The 19,309-nt window shown below is 45.1% G+C and overlaps 1 protein-coding gene across 8 annotated transcripts in view; it reads left to right on the forward strand.

Moving 5' to 3' along the window:
• HHAT (hedgehog acyltransferase) overlaps positions 1-18,652 on the forward strand; it is a 346,361-nt gene extending 327,709 nt beyond the window's left edge. For 5 of the 8 annotated variants that reach the window (XM_023198313.2, XM_023198317.2, XM_023198312.3 and 2 more), the window contains one exon: positions 16,640-18,652. In XM_023198313.2, coding sequence (XP_023054081.1) covers positions 16,640-16,731 — 92 coding nt within the window. In that variant the 3' untranslated portion in view covers positions 16,732-18,652. The remainder of the gene's footprint in view (positions 1-16,639) is intronic. The other 3 variants (XM_023198315.1, XM_023198314.1, XM_023198310.3) reach the window with 2 other exon arrangements.
• The last annotated feature ends 657 nt before the right edge of the window (positions 18,653-19,309 follow it).

Here is a 19,309-nt window from a genome sequence, read left to right on the forward strand (position 1 = left end):
GGAATAGTGTGACAGGAATAGTGTGACAGGGGAATAGTGTGACAGGAATAGTGTGACAGCAGAATAGCGTGACAGTGGAATAGTGAGCCATGGTTGGTCTTTCCCGTTCATGCACTGGCGACCAATAGAATCAAGGCAGTCCCCACACATGTGCTTAGCCCTGTCTGTTCCTGTGTCCTCTCCACCGGCTCTCGGTGTTCTGAAACCCACACCATGAATGCCTGGTCCCTCCCTCCACTAAACTGTAGCTCTCCAAGGGCAGAGGCCAGTTATTCCATCCCACATGCCCTGGCTGTTGGCATAGTGCCCAGCACACAGAAAAGGCATAATAAATGTTGAGTGAATCATTCATTAACATCAGGAAACACCCTGGGGTTCTGATTTATTGTTTTACGTAAGATTCTTGTCTCCCTACCCTAACTGAAAGGCAGCCTTTTAATCACTGGTATCCAGCACTTAGCCTATTGCTCTGTATATAGTAGGAGCTCAGTAAGTGTTGAATGATGCGAGTCACATAGTGGTTAGTTTATCTTCAGATCAGATTGTTTCCAGCCAAAGGGCAAGAACAGAGCCATATCTTCCCCATGGAATGAGTACAAGGCAGCCTCTAGGAAGGAGGTGGGAGGCTCTGCAATGGGAAAGGTTCCAACAACCTAGGTCAGTACTCCTCCCAAGGGTGACGTCAGAGATGTACCAGAGGCACAGGGAGGGGACTGTCACAGTTCCTTCTTTGGACATCACCTCCAGCTCCAGTTTTTGGGACACAGATGGGGAGAAGTCCAGATCCAAGCCATAGGGCTGACCCTTGTAGACACTACCCCATTACCTTAGAGGAATCAGAGAAAGCCCGTTGAGGGAGGCTGCTTACACGTCCTGAACTGACCCAAAACCAAAGAAGCATCTGGAAACTCTACAAGGACTCCATCATGTAAATATTGTACTCTGAGGTCACAAACATAACCAGCCAGAAACTGCAGCAGCTGAGGCCCCTTCCCTGGAGGCCAACAATTAACCCCATGTAAAGATTACCAGGAAGAGAATAAATAGCCGGGAAAAGTTTCCCAAAGGATCCAGCCTCCCTGCCACTCTCGTTGCCTGAACAGAAAGCATGGAGGAGGCAGGGAAGCTGCTAATGCCTCATTAATGACTGTTGCAATCACTGAGATCCTGGCTGTCTTGATTGGCTTCTCCTCTGATCCACGTTAAGGGCGCCCTGTCCTGTCTCCTCTGACCCTGTAGACAATTGGTTACTGGTGTTTGATTCTGAGCAGATCAGCCAGTGAAGAGGAAATGCTTCCTTGTGAGCTCCTGCCAAGTGTAGGAAATGTAGGCAACCCAGTGAGCAGGGCTGCTGCGAGAGAGACTCTTGGTGGGGGTGCAGGGGACACCCATCCCAGCCTGGGCTCGGAGCACCCACCAGGACTTGCTTGTTGTCCCAGGCAGACCTGCCATTGACTATGGGAACATAGTGTTCCTTCAGAGCAGGGTCTGTAAGGCACAAAAACGTCTTTCTCTGTAACCGAAGTGGAAAAAAAGTATCTGAGTCACTTTATACATCAGGTAAATATCCTCATGAGCATGTCATTAAAAATTTGCCATTTCCCCTGACGTTTCCACAGCTTGCTAGAACACCACCTTCTGCTCCAGTTATAGACCCTCCATTCTCTGCTTCTGCATTGGTCTTTTAGCTTATTCCTTGGACTGACTTTCTGGGGGGAGGGAAGGATGATTTGAAGACCTGTATTTTATAGGACTGTAACCTCTTAGAATTAGAAGGGACCTTTGTAGGGATCATCTGGTCCTACCTTCACTCGGAGGCAGATATCTGCAATGGATGTCTTCCTAACAGCTTCCCAAACGCTCACATGCTGAGTGATTCCAAGAACGATGCCCACTTTCTGTTCAAAGGCTCTAAATGTTATATGCTCCTTTTGACAGTAGCCAAAATCCATCTCCTGTCACTTCCATCCATGGGTCCTGGTTCTGTCTTCTGGAGTGACATAGACTAAGTCCATTTCCCTTTCCAGGTGACCTTATGTAGTTTTTCTAAGCTACACTTTTATTTATCTTCTTGTCCTCATGTGGAGCCCTTCTAGACCTCCCATAGAGGAGCCCTTCTAGACCTACACAGAGGAAGTGGCTTCTGTGTGACAGTGTCGCTTCTACAGCATGGCACCTGGAGCCGATCAGCCTCGCTGGAGTCCACAGTCACGCATGTGCTTTCTCTTACTCTCAGGCTGAGCACACATACTCCCGAGCCCCCGCCCTTTGAGCCCCTTGTTTCCCATGTGGCCTGAGATGACAGCAGCAGTGACCATGGCTCCTCTCCAGGGCCAGGCAGCCGTGCTCATCCCCTGCTCCCCAATGGCTCCATAACCTTATGCTCCTGCAGGGGAAGTGGGTCACGCCAGGAGGAGCAGCTATAGCGTGAGATAGCCCAGTGCCTCTCCTCTCACCCTCAGCGAAGAACCCTTGGTCACCAGGGTTTCCATGTGGGTTTGATGAAGGAAGGGTAGAGATGTGGGGTCTTCTATATTCCTTTTCTCTCCCCTGAACAGTGATATAAGAGCCCTTGCCCCACCCTCAGGCAGCTCTCATGCTTCTTTAGCAGAGAGGGCCCCCAGACTCCCTGACTTCCCAGTGGGCCTCTCCCTATGCTGCCTCCTCCTGGCGCCCAGGACCACCTAAATGCCCTGTGCTCCCAAGGCATGGCAAGCTGCTTCCCCTCCAGGGGCTGGCTGCAGGGGGAGATGTGGACAGCGCCACCATGGTAGCATCCCTGAGCTTGGATGCCTCTACCTGTGTTCCCCACACCCCTCCTTGTACAGGACCTAGGAGATGAGATGCCTTTTCCAAATACCATTTGTAAATGTTGGAGCCATGTTTTTTTCCGAACTAATCTCAGAACTGTTCTGTGCTCCTGTCAAGTTGCTTTTGAAGAAGGCAGCTCAGGTGGTTAAAATGAGCACTAGTGAGACCAAACCTATGGCCTCAGGATCCTTCACGAGAAATGGCTCCATGGCCACCTACTGCATCACAGGCACAGCCCAGCCTACTCTTAGGCAGGAGGAGCAGGGGAGACAGTGGGGATGCATCTGGACAGCCTAGCCCCACTGCTGGATGAAGAGCAGCAGCTGCTGGAAGATGATGCACAGAAAAGCTCTTGTTCCACAATACCTCCAGCTTTCAACTAGTCCCAATCTTCAGTGTGTTGATGAGCAAAACAGACTTTTGCAGACACAGTGGGAGCATGGAGGTGAGAACAAAGGCATCTTTGACAGGCAGGAACATTTCCTTCCCCTTCCAGAGCAGTGGCCAGCAATCCTAGCTCATCATCACTTCTGAGAGCTCTGGGAAGAGTTGCTGCAGCCATGGCTGCTGCCCCTGGGAACTTGGCTTTATCATTCTGTTCTTTGCTCAGAAATTCAAGTCAAGTAATTTAGAATTCTTTATCCAACAACTGCTTTAGGAAAAGAACATGTCAGAAGCATTTGCTGACATCACCTTTAAGATGTTCACGTAGTTTAGGCATCTCTCTCTTTCCTTTCCCTTACAACTCTTTCTGGCATTTTCATTTGGTGGTGGTAGGAGAGTGGGTGTGTGGAGTGCATTCCTGCCCTTCCCTCCCTTGGTAAGTCCAGGTGTTCAGGGCCAGTGCACGCCAGGTGCCTCTTCTCCCAGGCACTTCCACAAGTGTAGAGGATGCCTAGACGGTGGGCACTTCCGTCAATTAACTTTGTGTTGCACAGGCTTGGAAAATGAGGGCCAAATGTACATAGAGTGTATAGTCTTGATCAGAGGTTTTGCCACAACTATTATTTTTATATGGCCTGAAGCAGGCAGTCCTGTGATTGGGTACTCCAAAGTCAACAACCCTGTGTTTCTTCAGTCTCGTCTTTGTTTATTCATTGACTGTTTTACCATGCATGCCCTGGTTCCAGGGACGTAGGAAGAAAGAAGGCAGGTACACAGGCTCTCAGACCAGGTTCTACCTCCCATCAAAGGAGGAATCTCCTCCCTTATGTTCCGGCCCACACGCTGTCCTGCCCCAGCCCAAGGAAGCTCAGTCTCTTGAGCTTGTTTTGGTGTCCAAAGGCCCAAGTGTCCCTTTTCCTCCTGGCTCTTTCCTCCCAGCCCTGCCCCTGAGGGTACTCAGACCTCTTAGCATCACTCTTCTAAAGTAGACTTTTATATATTTGCAGCAACTGTCTTCTCTTCTGCAGGGTCTTATCGTTACCAAGTAGATATCACTTAATCCATCAAATGCTCCTTTCATACCATGTTCCCACACTTCTGCCACTCCATATTTGTATAGTTGGATTAAAAAAGAAAATCTGAGTTCAAGTCCTGGATATACTTATTAACCTTCTGTCTCATTGATCTGTCTAACATTGACAGTGGGGTGTTCTGCACCAAGTGGACCTAATAGACATCTACAGAACTCTCCACCCCAAATCAACAGAATATACATTCTTCTCAGCACCACACCACAATTATTCCAAAACTGACCACATAGTTGGAAGTAAAGCACTCCTCAGCAAATGTAAAAGAACAGAAATCACAACAAACTGTATCTCAGACCACAGTGCAATCAAATTAGAACTGAGGATTAAGAAACTCACTCAAAACCACACAAATACATGGAAACTGAACAACCTGCTCCTGAACCACTACTGGATAAATAATGAAATGAAGGCAGAAACAAAGATGTTCTTTGAAACCAGTGAGAACAAAGATACAACATACCAGAATCTCTGGAACACATTTAAAGCAGTGTGTAGAGGGAAATTTATAGCACTAAATGCCCACAAGAGAAAGCAGGAAAGATCTAAAATCGGCACCCTTACATCACAATTAAAAGAACTAGAGAAGCAAGAGCAAACACATTCAAAAACTAGCAGAAGGCAAGAAATAACTAAGATCAGAACAGAACTGAAGGACATAGAGACACACAAAAAAACCCTTCAAAAAATCAATGAATCTAGGAGCTGGTTTTGTGAAAAGATCAACAAAATTGATAGACCGCTAGCAAGACTAGTAAAGAAGAAAACAGAGAAGAATCAAATAGATGCAATAACAAATGATAAAGGGGATATCACCACTGACCCCAAAGAAATACAAACTACCATCAGAGAATACTATAAACACCTCTATGCAGATAAACTAGAAAATCTAAAAGAAATAGATAAATTCCTAGACACATACACCCTCCCAAGACTAAACCAAGAAGAAGTTGAATCTCTGAATAGACCAATAACAGGCTCTGAAATTGAGGCAATAATTAATAGCCTCCCAACCAAAAAAAGTCCGGGACCAGATGGATTCATAGTCGAATTCTACCAGAGGTACAAAGAGGAGCTGGTACCATTCCTTCTGAAACTATTCCAATCAATAGAAAAAGAGGGAATCCTCCCTAACTTATTTTATGAGGCCAGCATCATCCTGATGCCAAAGCCTGGCAGAGACACAACAAAAAAAGACAATTATAGACCAATATCCCTGATGAACATCAATACAAAAATCCTCAATAAAATACTGGGAAACTGAATCCAGCAGCACATCAAAAAGCTTATTCACCACAATCAAGTTGGCTTCATCCCTGAGATGCAAGGCTGGTTCAACATACACAAGTCAATAAATGTAATCCGTCATATAAACAGAACCAAAGACAAAAACCACATGATTATCTCAATAGATGCAGAAAAGGCCTTCAACAAAATTCAACAGCCTTCATGCTAAAAACTCTCAGTAAACTAGGTATCGATGGGATGTATCTCAAAATAATAAGAGCTATTTATGACAAACAGCCAATATCATACTGAATGGGCAAAAACTGGAAGCATTCCCTTTGAAAACTGGCACAAGACAGGGATGTCCTCTCTCACCACTCCTATTCAACATAATGTTGGAAGTTCTGGCCAGGACAACTAGACAAGAGGAAGAAATAAAGGGTATTTAAATAGGAAGAGAGAAAGTCAAATTGTCCCTGTTTGCAGATGACATGATTGTATATTTAGAAATCCCCATTGTCTCAGCCCAAAATCTCCTTAAGCTGATAAGCAACTTCAGCAAAGTCTCAGGATACAAAATCAATGTGCAAAAATCACAAGCATTCCTATATACCAATAACGGACAAACAGACAAATCATGAGTGAACTCCCATTCACAATTGCTACAAAGAGAATAAAATACCTAGGAATCCAACTTACAAGGGGTGTGAAGGACCCCTGCAAGGAGAACTACAAACCACTGCTCAATGAAATAAAAGAGGACACAAGCAAATGAAAGGACATTCCATGCTCATGGATAGGAAGAATCAATATTGTGAAAATGGCCATACTGTCCAAGGTAATTTATAGATTCAATGCCATCCTCATCAAGCTACCAATGACTTTCTTTACAGAATTGGAAAAAGACTACTTAAAGTTCATATGGAACCAAAAAACAGCCTGCATTGCCAAGACAGTCCTAAGCAAAAAGAACAAAGCTGGAGGCATCACGCTACCTGACTTCAAACTATAAGACAAGGCTGCTGTAGCCAAAACAGCATGGTACTGGTACCAAAACAGAGAGATAGACCAATGGAACAGAACAGATACCTTAGAAATAACACCACACATCTGCAACCATCTGATCTTTGACAAACCTGACAAAAACAAGCAATAGGAAAAAGATTCCTTATTTAATACATGGTGCTGGGAAAACTGGTTAGCCTTAAGTAGAAAGCTGAAACTGGATCCCTTCCTTACACGTTATACAAACATTAATTCAAGATGGATTAAAGACTTAAATGTTAGAACTAAAACCGTAAAAACCCTAGAAGGAAACCTAGGCAATACCATTCAGGACATAGGCATGGGCAAGGACTTCACGACTAAAACACCAAAAGCAATGGCACCAAAAGCGAAAATAGACAAATGGGATCTAATTAAAGAGCTTCTGCACAGCAAAAGAAACTACCATCAGAGTGAACAGGCAACCTACAGAATGGGAGAAAATTTATGCAATCTACCCAGCTGACAAAGGGCTCATATCCAGAACCTACGAAGAACTTAAACAAATTTACAAAAAAAAAAAAAAAAACCATCAAAAAGTGGGCAAAGGATATGAACAGACGCTTCTCAAAAGAAGACATTTATGCAGCCAACACACATGAAAAAATGCTCATCATCACTAGCCATCAGAGAAATGCAAATCAAAACCACAATGAGATACCATCTCACACCAGTTAGAAAGGCGATCACTAAAAAGTCAGGAAACAACAGATGCCGGAAAGGATTTGGAGAAACAGGAATGCTTTTACACTGTTGGTGGGACTGTAAACTAGTTCAACCATTGTGGAAGACAGTGTGGCAATTCCTCAAGAATCTAGAACTAGAAATACCATTTGACCCAGCCATCCCATTACTGGCTATATACCCAAAGGATTATAAATCATGCTACTATAAAGACACATGCACACATATGTTTATTGAAGCACTATTCACAATAGCAAAGACTTGGTACCAACCCAAATGTCCATCAATGATAGACTGGATTAAGAAAATGTGGCACATATACACCATGGAATACTATGCAGCCATAAAAAAGGATGAGTTCTTGTCCTTTGCAGGTACATGGATGAAACTGGAAACCATCATTCTCAGCAAACTATCACAAGGACAGAAAACCAAACACTGCATGTTCTCAATCATAGGTGGGAATTGAACAATGAGAACACTTGGATACAGGGAAAGGAACATCACACACAGGGACCTGTCGGGGGGTGGGTGGCAGGGGGAGGGATAGCATTAGGAGAAATACTTAATGTAAATGACGAGTTAATGGGTGCAGCACACCAACATGGCACATGTATACATATGTAACAAACCTGCACGTTGTGCACATGTACCATAGAACTTAAAGTACAATAAAAGAAAAAGAAGTTAAAAAATTAAATAAAATACAAAAATCTGCTAAGTTTAGCTGTTTTTATCTTACTCAATTTTAACTCATTTGTGTCAGCTCATCCTCCTAGCCTACCTAGTTTTTGGAAATCGTATCTGTGTTATCTGTGTCATCACTGAGTCTTTTGACATCTGTACAATTGGATCCCAGAGCTGTGGAGCTGAACATGAGGTATAGGGGAGGAGCGTGGTGGCCCCAGAGTGTGCCCGCAGCCTTCAGTGGCACCTTTGCATAAGGCTTCAAACGAAGACACAGACTGTGCCTATGGCAAGAATCCAGGCTGCCTGTCTGACTGCTAAGCACGCAGTAGGTGCTTCATAAATACGGATGTGGGTGAGCGGTTATCAGGCGCGTCTGACGAGAAGCCTGATTTGTGGTGTGCCATTCCCGTTTCAGGAAAGTGGCTTCCATGAGCTCATTTGCTAGGCAGCATCCACTGTGTTTTATAGTGTGGTCATGAATTAATAATGAACAACACTCCTAATTAGGCTGGAATAAAAACACAGGTTAAAAAGAGAAACAGCTGGGGAAGTGTGTTCTGACTGTGCAGCCTCTGGCTCTGGGGGCTTGATTTGGGGGTGCAGCAACCACTGCAGTGGACAGTTCTCTGGAAAGCAGGTCCCCTACCCAGTTGTCCCCGGAGAGAGAAAATATTTGTTTTTTCCAGCACCCCTTCTGCTTGTGCTGTCAGAATAAGAAAAAGTGGCTCTGGCTGGTTCTCCCTGCTCCCTGCATTTCAGGTGGAATGATTTTACTTCATGGAAGTGAGTGCTTTACTAAGTGCTTGCCTGCGGGGCTTGCATCGGGAGTCAGGGAAGGATGAAAAATGTGGTAGAAGTTGGCCTCATCAGGATGTGAAATTGACTGTGAACAATGTGATTTATTAAAGACCACTGTTTGTGCTGGTTAAAATGTGCACTCAGCTCCTAGCAAGGATCTCTTGCTCATAATGGAGAAAGCTCCCTGAGGGTGGTCCCAGCTGCCCCTTCCTCTGTCTCTCCTTGCCAAATTCCCTTGCAGGCTCAGCTCTTAGCAGGGGCCATGTAATTGTGGCTTTAACGGTTTTAATAAAGGATCATGCAGGCACTGGGAACATGCCCTTCAATGCTCACAGTCTAAATTAGGCACTAACCAAGACAAAGGATATAAGCATGCTCATCCATGCTTTCTCTGTACCCCACTACAAAGACAAGAAAGGGCGGCCCCAGGAGATGGGGGGACGGAGTGAGTGAGTGATAGCTGAGGTCTGAAAACACCATCCTGAAGCTCCTTCCTCCCTGTTACCTTGAGCACCTGGAGTAGGGGGATGAAATGAGATTTGGAGGCCAAGGATTTGAAGGAAAAGAATCCTGGCCAGGAGGTTCACCATGTGGCCTGAAGCAAGCTGCTGCTTTCTGAGCTTCGGTGGCCAAGTGCACTGTGGAGTCGCACAGCCCTGAGTTCTAATGTCCAGTGAGCATTTAGACCTTGGGAAAGCTACTTCTCTGGGCCTTAGTTTCCGTATCTACTAAATGGGGCTGGTGACACCTGTCTGATAAGGTGGTTGTGAGAATGTGGGATGTACCCAGCCAAGCCACATGTAATGCTCAGTAAACGTGTGTCTCCTCTGCTCCATGCGTGAGCACCCAGTTTAGTAGGAAGCCCTTCCCCCTGCAGATTCCCCTACAACAGCAGTTCCCAAAGTGTGATTCTCAGACCAGCAGCATCCACATCACCTGGGAATGTGCTAGAAATGCAGATTCTCAGGCCTACCCCAGACCTACTGGATCAGAAACTGTGGGGTGGGGCCCTGCAGTCTGCATTTCACCCTGTCCTCCAGGTGGTTCTGATGCAGACTTGCTGTTCTGGGATTTTCTGCTTCAATTTCAAACAGATGACAACCATCTAGTCATTTCTCCTGAGAGGATGTGAAAGTGACAGCTGACCATTTTTTGAAAAAACTGTGAGGCCTGAACACTGGGGTTTGAGTTCCAGGTGCGTAAACTCTGTGAGGGTAAGGAATTATTATTAGAACTTTGAGGTAGCAAAAGCCTGTTCTTCAAAGCTTCTGTCCAGCTCCCCCTGTGTATGGAGTTAGATCCAGTGGTGTATAGGCTCAGAAGCCTGGGGCAGCTTTGCTCTTGCTGTGTATCTTTTGATAAGGAAACCAGCCCTCTGACGGAAGAAGGCTCCTGCCTCATAGGCTTATTAAGATTAAAACTCTAAATTTAGCTCTGGAGGAAGGTCTGCAGGCTCAAGGCCATTTGATGAATGACTCCACGATATCTGCAGACTGCAACTGCTGGAGTAAATAAGATTTAAATACAGCTGCCAAGCCACCTTATCATTCCCCCGTATCGGATCTGAACATGGTTAAACTAAGTGCTGTCAGAGCCAGCTCATTGAATGAAGGCAGCAGTGCATAAAGTCATTCTGAATAATTAATGAAATAATGGTTGTGAAGCTGGTGGGATGGTGCAGAGTGCTAGGGCAGGGCCAGTGTGTTTCCAGATCCGGTGTCAGCACCCTAGGACTAGGATCTGGTGCATGAGGCAGTTCTTTAAGGAAAGAAGCACTCATTCTCCAGTGGCCTCAAAATAGAAAATGCCACCAAAGCAGAGATATGTGATATTCGGGATATCTAACAAATGTCAGGGTACAGGCACGGACCTGTAGATCCAAAGAGATGGTGGCCAAGTGCAAGAGCAGGCCCTTGGGGCCCCTGCAGAGCCACATGTGACCCCTCTTTTTGTAGAAGACAAGTCATGAGGGAGAGGCCAGGACCATGGCTTTTACTCACTCTAGGGTAGCATATCATTCTTTTAATGTCACGTATAGTGTCTCTGATGCACACCGACTGAGTGTCAGCCTCGAGGGCACATGCTGAGGATATGCTCAGAGTCAGTGACAGAGGCCCCCAAATTCATCCGTCACCAAGTCTTATAAATCCCTCTTTGGCAGCATCTCCTGGAGTCACCTCTTTCCCTTCACTCTACTTCCCCGTTGGATATATCATTCTCTGAGCCAGCCCATGAGCAAACCCTCTGGAGGTTGAAATTCATCAGCCTCACATTGGTCTTAACCAGGATGGCTGTGTGGACTGTTTCATGTGCACAGTGCACCCTACAGACATGGATGGATATGTTGGTGACATTTAAGAATCGTATTAGGTTGCTGCAAAAGTAATTGCGGTTTTGCCTCTGAAAGTAATGACAAAAACCATAATTACTTTTGCTCCAACCTAATATATCCTTCACATTTGCAGACTTAGGCTTTGACCAAGAAGAGTTTGTCTTAGGAGGTGAATCTTGTTTTCTTTACCACCTGGTAGTTCTTAGGAGTAATGGGAATTTCCTCTCTTTCCTTTCTTAGACTGGTTTTGAGTCACTGGGGGACATTGCTCTATGGGACCAGAAAGTAAGAATCTATCATTTTAGCTGTCAGGACCCAAGGGCCAAGCTGGGAAGGTCACAGCGCTGTGCAACCCTCAGAACTGGGAACCAGCAAGGTGATGACTGCACAGTGGATGAGCCAGAGGGACAGCAGGCAGTGGGGTGCTGGAGTCTCTAGCCTTGGTGGAAGGAGGAAGTTAAGGCAGTATTAATGCTAGATAAATAGTGGGTAATGGTAGATTTTAAAAACTGAGGGACAGACATTCAGACTATTTTCCACATAGGACTCAACCTGACACCCCGGGCTTGGGATGTGGACTCTGGGCCTTTGTGAGGCGATGTGACTTCAAGCAACATTATCACTATCGGATTGAAATCAAAACCAGAGTTTGAGAATCCGCTAGCTGGGTGCTCTATGACAAGTTATTTACCTTTCTGAGCCTCAGTTTCTCCCTCTTAAAATGAGAAGAGTAATTTCTACCTCAGAGTGTTGTAAGAATTAGCTAAGATTGTGTATTCTTTGTGAATGGTGTGGTAGATTGCATATTCTTTGTAGACCATTTACATGTAGACAGACTATGGTGCTGGGTGGCTAGGAAGAAAGCTTCCCTGAAGTTTGTTCGTGTGCTGGCCATCAGCCGTTTTCTTCTAAAAATGGGTACCAGTAGGATGTGGTCTTTGAAAAAGCCCTGTTAGAGACAAGATGGCAGTCACAGGCTCAGGAGTGCTGCCCAGCCTGACAGCCAAGTGAGCCTGTGATGCAGTAATTGATAGCTCAGACACAATTCAGCAACTCAATTAACTCATCTCCCATTAGGATGGATTGATTTATTTCTTGGGATAGGAATTTGTGCTGATTCAGCAACAGCAGCCTTCCCACTGCTGAATGCATCTGCGTGGTTAAGAAAGCTTTTCCAGTGCTCCTGCTCCCCAGAGGCCTCAGGGGAAGAAGGCATGATTAGGGGAGACCAGTGTTCAGTCCTACACACAAGTCCCCCTCCTGCTAGGAAGATGAAGGACTGAAGGTCCATCATTATTTTATATATATATATATATTTATATATTTTAGATAGAGGCTCGCTCTGTTGCCCAGGCTAGAGGTACAGTGGCACAATTTTGGCTCACTGCAATCTCTGCCTCCCAGGTTCAAGTGATTCTTGTGCCTCAGCCTCCCGAATAGCTGTGATCACAGGTGCACACCACCATATCCTGCTAATTTTTGTATTTTTGGTAGAGACAAAGTTTTGCCATGTTGGCCAAACTGGTCTTGAACTCCTGGCCTCAAGTGACTTGAGTGCCGCGGCCTCCCAAAGTGCTGGGACTATAGGCATGAGCCACCGTGCCTGGCCTACCATCATTTTGAAAATGAGTTTTGGGCTGGGCCCGGTGGCTCACGCCTGTAATCCCAGCACTTTGGGAGGCTGAGGCAGGCAGATCATCTGGGCTCAGGAGTTGGAGACCAGCCTGAGCAACAAGGAGAAACTCTGTCTCTACTAAAAATATAAAATTAGCTGGGAGTAGTGGCGCATGCCTGTAATTGCAGCTACTTGGGAGGCTGAGGCAGGAGAATCACTTGAACCTGGGAGGCAGAGGTTGAGGTGAGCCAAGATCACGCCATTGCACTCCAGCCTGGGCAACAAGAGCAAAACTCTGTCTCTAAATAGTACCTGACTGCATTGGGATAAATGGTATTCCTCCTGGAATTCATGTGGACCTGGTACCTCAGCATGTTACTTCATTTGGAATCACCATTCATGATGATTCTGTCATCACAAGTCTTACTCCTGAGGTCAGGAAAGGGTAAGGAACCCTTGACAGCCATCTGGTACATGCCAGGTCTACTGTCTGCAGGAGCGTGTGTGCATTAAAAAGTCCAGTGAGCTGTGGGTATGTAACAGAATTGTCAAGTGGCCCTATATTAATCTTTTGTATTTCTAAAACACTTTTAAAAGCACTACCAAATCTGTGATCTTATTTTATTTGCATGTATGCCTTTTAAAAATTATTCTGAGCTCTCGTGTAGATGGGGAAACTGAGGCCCTAATAGGGTCTCATAATACAGTCAGGATTATAAGTCCTCCTAAGTGCTATCTAGCCACCTCTCTGGATGGCATATACAGCAAGAATGGGGAGAATGTTCAGAACCTAGCTATGGCCTGTGCTAAACATGTCTATGCCTCACCTCTGGGCCATCTTGGGGACAGTCTTCCTTACAGTCCTGTGCGTTAGGCGGAAGCTTTCACAGGGTGTCACTTGATAGCCACAGGTGCCAAGCAGAGCTGTGCAATGCCCCAGACCTAGCATTGTGTAAACGAAGCATCCCCTTTGGCCCATCTGCACAGCTGGCCTCTGGGCTCCGTGTTTACCAAACACTGCTGATGCCTCACTCCAAACACAGCTGAAGTCCAGGAGTGCTTTCTGTGTCCAAAGCCCACTCCCCTCATCCTGCTCCCTGAACCCACTGAGGAGCAGGTGTTGGCCGGTCCCCTGGCATCTGTGCCTGAGCCACAGTAATGAGAGTTCTGAGGGCTTCCAGCAGGATGGGTCCATCTGGAAGTTCTGGGAAAGTACCTGGCTGTATTGAGCTAAATAGTGTTCCCCCGAGAATTCATGTATACCTGGCACCTCAGAATGTGACTTCATTTGGGAATAGGTTATTTACAGATGTAACTTGTCAGGTATCTTGAGAGGAAATCCTGGATTTGGGATAGCCTTTAAATCCAATGACTGGTGCCCTTAGAAGAAGAGGAGAGGACAGAGGGAAGAAGGGTCTGTGAAAATGGAGGCAGTGATGCTGCCATAAGCCAAGGGATCCTAGGAGCCACCAGAAGCTGGAAGAGGTAAGGAAGGGTTCCTGCCAACACCTTGATCTCAGACTTCTGGCCTCCAGAACTAAGAATACATGTCTATTGTTTTAATACACTAAGTTTGGTAAGTTGTTATGGCAGCCATAGGATACATACTGGCTGCCTAGCAGGAAGTGGAGCTGTAGGGCTGGTCCTGGAGCCAGGCTGCCAGGGGTCCTCTGCTGCCCTCACCTCTCTTGCCTGCGGGGCCTGGGAGAACACTGTGGAAAGCTAGGCTAAGGCACAAGGAAGGCCAGGGCTTGACTTCCCTTTTGTCACTCTCATCTTGGTGGAGAAAGACTTCCGTGCCCTCTCACCATTATTATTACTACCTTTTTTTTAGTTTCTGTGCTATGCTAGGCACCGTGCAAGTCTTTATATCATTTCACTCCGTCCTTGTAAGGACACTATTCAGTAAGTTGCTCTATCCCTAGTTTTTCATTTGAGATTCATTAACTTGCTCAAGGTTCCACAGCTGGCAAGTGGCAGAGCCAGAATTTGAACTCATCCCACTTAAGAGCCTGCACATGTACCAGTATGCTACAGTGACTTCCCCAGGCCATATTAATAATTATGGTAGCTAATGGTTGACATAGCAAGAAGAGAGCCTGTAACCATCCCCAGGGGCTTCCCGCAGCCTCCTTCCTATTCCTACCACTGTCTGCCTGCCTCTTCCCTAGGCAGCAGCCACGTCACATGATCCCTGTTCCTTGGATGGCCTGTAAGGTTACATATCAGGTGGTCTTCCTCTGGTAGCTGGTCCCTGTCCCTTGCCATCTGACAAACTCTTGCTCAGCCCATGTGGCCCAGTTTAAATGTGCTCTGTGCTTTCCATCATCCAGCGCTTACCACATGGATCATAAATCCCACTGGTGTGTGTGTGTGTGTCTTTCCAAAGTTGGAGTGGGAGTGCTTTTGACACGGGACTGGGTCTTTCCATTTTGCCATCTTTTATCTTCCCCAGCATCTCTGGCTCTCCAAAATCCCCAATCAATGTTTAAGTGAAACATGCAGAAGACATGAAGATTGTTAAGTAACAAATACTCAGCAGAAAGGGCTGTTAATTTTAAAAAAAGAAGAAGAAAAATAAAAGAACATCAGATATTCTAAGATAAGTATTTGTAGAGGGAATCACTAAAAGCTTTCAGTTTTGAAAGCAAATATTTAATTTAGGCTCCCCCTTCTGTGTGCTTACAAATGGCACTAAATTCAGTATAATGCTCAATCTACATTTTGAGATTTACTATGGGACTCATGGACTTTAAGAAAAAAATGTAGTTCATTGTAAGTGCCTACATTTCACAGTCATTCTTTTCTTTTAACACAATTGGAGTGACAAAGGTAATGACTTCCTAGCTAGCCATATTCAAAAGAAATGTCAAAAATTTAAATTTATAAAGCTCTCTGTAAAATGTTGTGATGCCCCCAGTCAAATGACCCTCCTGATCTTGCCCGGCACCCTTTCCCTCTCGGCTGCTGGCACCTTCCTGTCTCATTGCCAAGGATAGGCCACATCTGCAAGTCTATCCCACTCCCCACCACTTAGAACTCTTGAAAGCTCTGGGGAGGCTGACCAAGGACAGAGGACCCTATATTTAGAGCTTCAGGATCCTAAATGCCCCAAGGCTCAGAGCTCCTATTAGTGCTATTTCACACTTACTACGAGTTTAAAACAAACAAACAAAAACAATGGTGAGGATGATGATGGTGATTTTTGTGTCTTGTGCATGAATCACACAATATTATTCTAGGGGGAAATGTACCCTGGTTTCAAACAACTCATCTAAAAGTACAGGTTTTGGAACATGACCTACATGTTTACAGTGGCACATGAGACTCTACTTTTTCTCAGACTCATGGACTTTTTTCCTTTTTCAATTACTAACTGCTTTAGTCCTCTAAACATGGATACTTCTTCTTCTTCTTCTTCTTCTTTTTTTTTTTTTTTTGTAAACCAATACTGGGTCTAACTCTGTGGCCCAAGCTGGATTGCAGTGGTGCATTCATAGCTCACTGTAACCTCTAACTCCTGATCTCAAGTGATCCTTCCTCCTTGGCCTCTCAAGTAGCTAGGACTACAGAAACACACCACCAGGCCTGGCTGATTGATTGATTGTAGAGATGAGGTTTCACTATGTTTCCCAGGCTGGTCTCCAACTCTTGGACTCAAGTGATCCTCTCACCTCAGCCTCCCTAAATGCCAGGATTACAGGTGCCTGACCCTAAACATGGATTCTTTAAAAGCCTGCCCTATTTCTAAACATGGTTCGTGTTTGCAGTAGTGCACTCCTCATTTTATGCTGACTCTGATGGTAATGTGGGACTCAATTGCTGAAGTTGTCGTTACAGCAGACTTTCCAGGAGGCCTGTGTTGTTTCTCAGGTTGCCTTCTCCAAAAGGGGACAGTTTGCCCATATGGGACGTCCTGCCCCAAGCATTTCTAACTGCTCTTCCATCTCTGTCCTCCCTCTGCAGGCTGGCCATGGGTGACCCTCTCTGTCCTGGGATTCCTGTACTGCTACTCCCACGTGGGCATTGCCTGGGCCCAGACCTACGCCATGGACTAATGCTGTTGGGTCCAGGCCAGTCCTTGCTGCTGGCCTCCAAGGCAAACAGTGCTTCACCCTGACCTCTCACTCCAGCACAGGCTCTAAGGGATTTGATCTGTTCATCTTCGGTTGAATGTTCTCACTCCAAGGCTGGATGTTAGATCTCATAGAAAATTCACAGCCAGACAATCTTCTAACCTGGAGTCTTTGAAATCTTCTACCCCAACCCATCATTTTCCTATTGAGGAAGCTGGGGTCCAGGGCAGTTTTGTGTCTTGCCCAACTACACAAGGTGACATTTTGGTCTAGAACCTACTCTCATGAGCCCTTTGCATTCTTTCCCCTTAAGCAAGAATAGAATATAGTGGACATTTATTGAGACACAGAAATCCTGATTAGTGATAGGCCTGTCTTCTGGGCGGTATTTCTACAATATTTGAGTGACATTGATGTTTAAGTGACCTCCTTCATCACATCCCACAGTGTCTCTAGAAGCAGCACTAGGGTTTGAGCTTCACACTTCAGCCCCTCTGTAGGAAGGAGAGCAAGCCACAGCTGTCTTTTGAATTACCTAGTCCAAGAAGACAGTAGCAGCCCTGTAGCATTCTAAGGCATCCATACCCAAGGAGTCCTGTGATTTGAGCTTCAGCAGGGTGAGCTACATTTGGGTGCTTGTTTCTGGGATTTGCAGAGAACTATAACATGGTAGTTCCTCTACCTTACAGTTAATAGTTTCTTAATAAAGAAGCAGCATTTAGAAACCACAGGATAGTGTATCCACAGATGGGTGCTATCAGGCTAGTCACGAGGATGGTGTCCTGGAGTCTTGTCCACCCTCTCCACACGTCTCAAAAGTTATCCTCCTACTCAGTGATTCACCTTTAGTGGTTTATATTGTTATGGTTTGATTCAAATGGAGCCTTTTCTGTCATGTAGATAATCTACATGTTTGTAGAATTATTTTTAATATGTTTGAGGAAAATGTTTAAAATCTAAATATATTCACATAACTTGATTATTCACTCCTCTAAAAAGATGCTGGATAGGCTACGAAAGGTCCCAAGTGGTAGATAATTCAGAATACTTCTGTTTGAATTTGGAATTTTTTTTTTTTTGAGTGGGGAGGGGTAAAGGAACCTTAAAATTGGAATCCATAATATGTCTAATTACAGGAGAATTTACAACATCTCAAGTAGGCAAATTAAGTTGTCATTGAGTGAAAGGCTCACTTGGACCTAGTGCTGCCTCCTGTTTATTACATAGCATGGCCTTATGTCTTGAGTTGATGTTATTAACTCAATGAGGCTTAAACTCCTAGAGTACAGGACCATTTTGTTGACTGTCTTTCTTCATAGCTTCTCTGCTTGGCAAAGAGATGGGAGGGGGGCCAGATACTGACTACCCTGGGTAGGCACATTATGTGTTAACTGAAGCAAAAGACAGAGGCCAGAGAGGGGCAGGTAGACCTGCATAGCAGTAGCCTCAGCAGCTGTCTTGGTAAAGGAGAGAGAGAGAGACATGGGGCCGGTGCTTCCAGGGTGCTCAGAAGTTTTAGGAAGGAATGAGCCTCAGGGAGGAGTGGGCACCTACATGAATGCAGTAAACCTTCATGGACTAACACGGATTCAGGATTTGTGGCCAGCCAGAGGGAGTTCAGCTGAAGTTTACTTGGACAGAAAGGGCTTGCTAAGAAAAAAGGGAGTATAAAAATGATGATATGGAAGTGTCTAATGTATGTGTACATGTAAGTAATACAAAAGTTTTGAGCTCTTCCAAGTATACCATTTATAGGAAAACAAATAGGCTTATTCATTCATTAAACTATTTTGGAAGAGTCAGTGGATATATTTGAAAGTGGTAATCCTGAATTTCTTTTAAACTATTATATGATTCATAGTGGTTCTCAGGAATTAATAAATGATTACTGTGTTTAGCTCTGTATTTGAGGCTGATTAATTAATATGTGGATTATCCAGGACCATTGTTTTGCTTAACCTCTTCCTACTCCCCAGCTGTAATATGAAAATGATAATGCTTCTTTCCTCATGCATATTAACTAAAATCTTGTAGTTACTCTGAATGGTGGTGCCTGGGCACACAGAGGAGTTCAGCCAAGGACACTGGACATGTCATCAGCCCTGGACAACTTCAGGCACAGTGTTGGGAAAAGACTAGACAAGCTCCCAAGGTCAGTTCCAGACCCTGGATCCTCTGATACTAGCCTCACTCTGCGGGCAAGACCAAGAGCTGCAAGCACAATCGCCAAGATGCTACCCAAGGAGGGAAGCAAGATACCTGAAGGACACCCAAACCTTAGTCATTCTAATTCTTGGGACCACACAAGAAGACTGAAAGGTTATTTTTTCAAATTAATTTGTTTGAAGTGTCAGGAGAAAACATTTTGTTCCACTAAAGATAGCAGGCCTCAAGAAAAAATAAATCAATGACACAAATAATTGTATAATAATCTATATATTGGGAGAATAGCAATTTTGGTGGGGGAGGGGGCGGCTTCCTCTTACAGAAATTGAGACTGCTCACTTGCTTATTTTAAATAATACAACCATTGCCAAAAAAAAAATAGTAAATTAACCAT

Source organism: Piliocolobus tephrosceles, chromosome 1 (assembly GCF_002776525.5).
Source record: "Piliocolobus tephrosceles isolate RC106 chromosome 1, ASM277652v3, whole genome shotgun sequence".
Classification (NCBI taxonomy): domain Eukaryota; kingdom Metazoa; phylum Chordata; class Mammalia; order Primates; family Cercopithecidae; genus Piliocolobus; species Piliocolobus tephrosceles.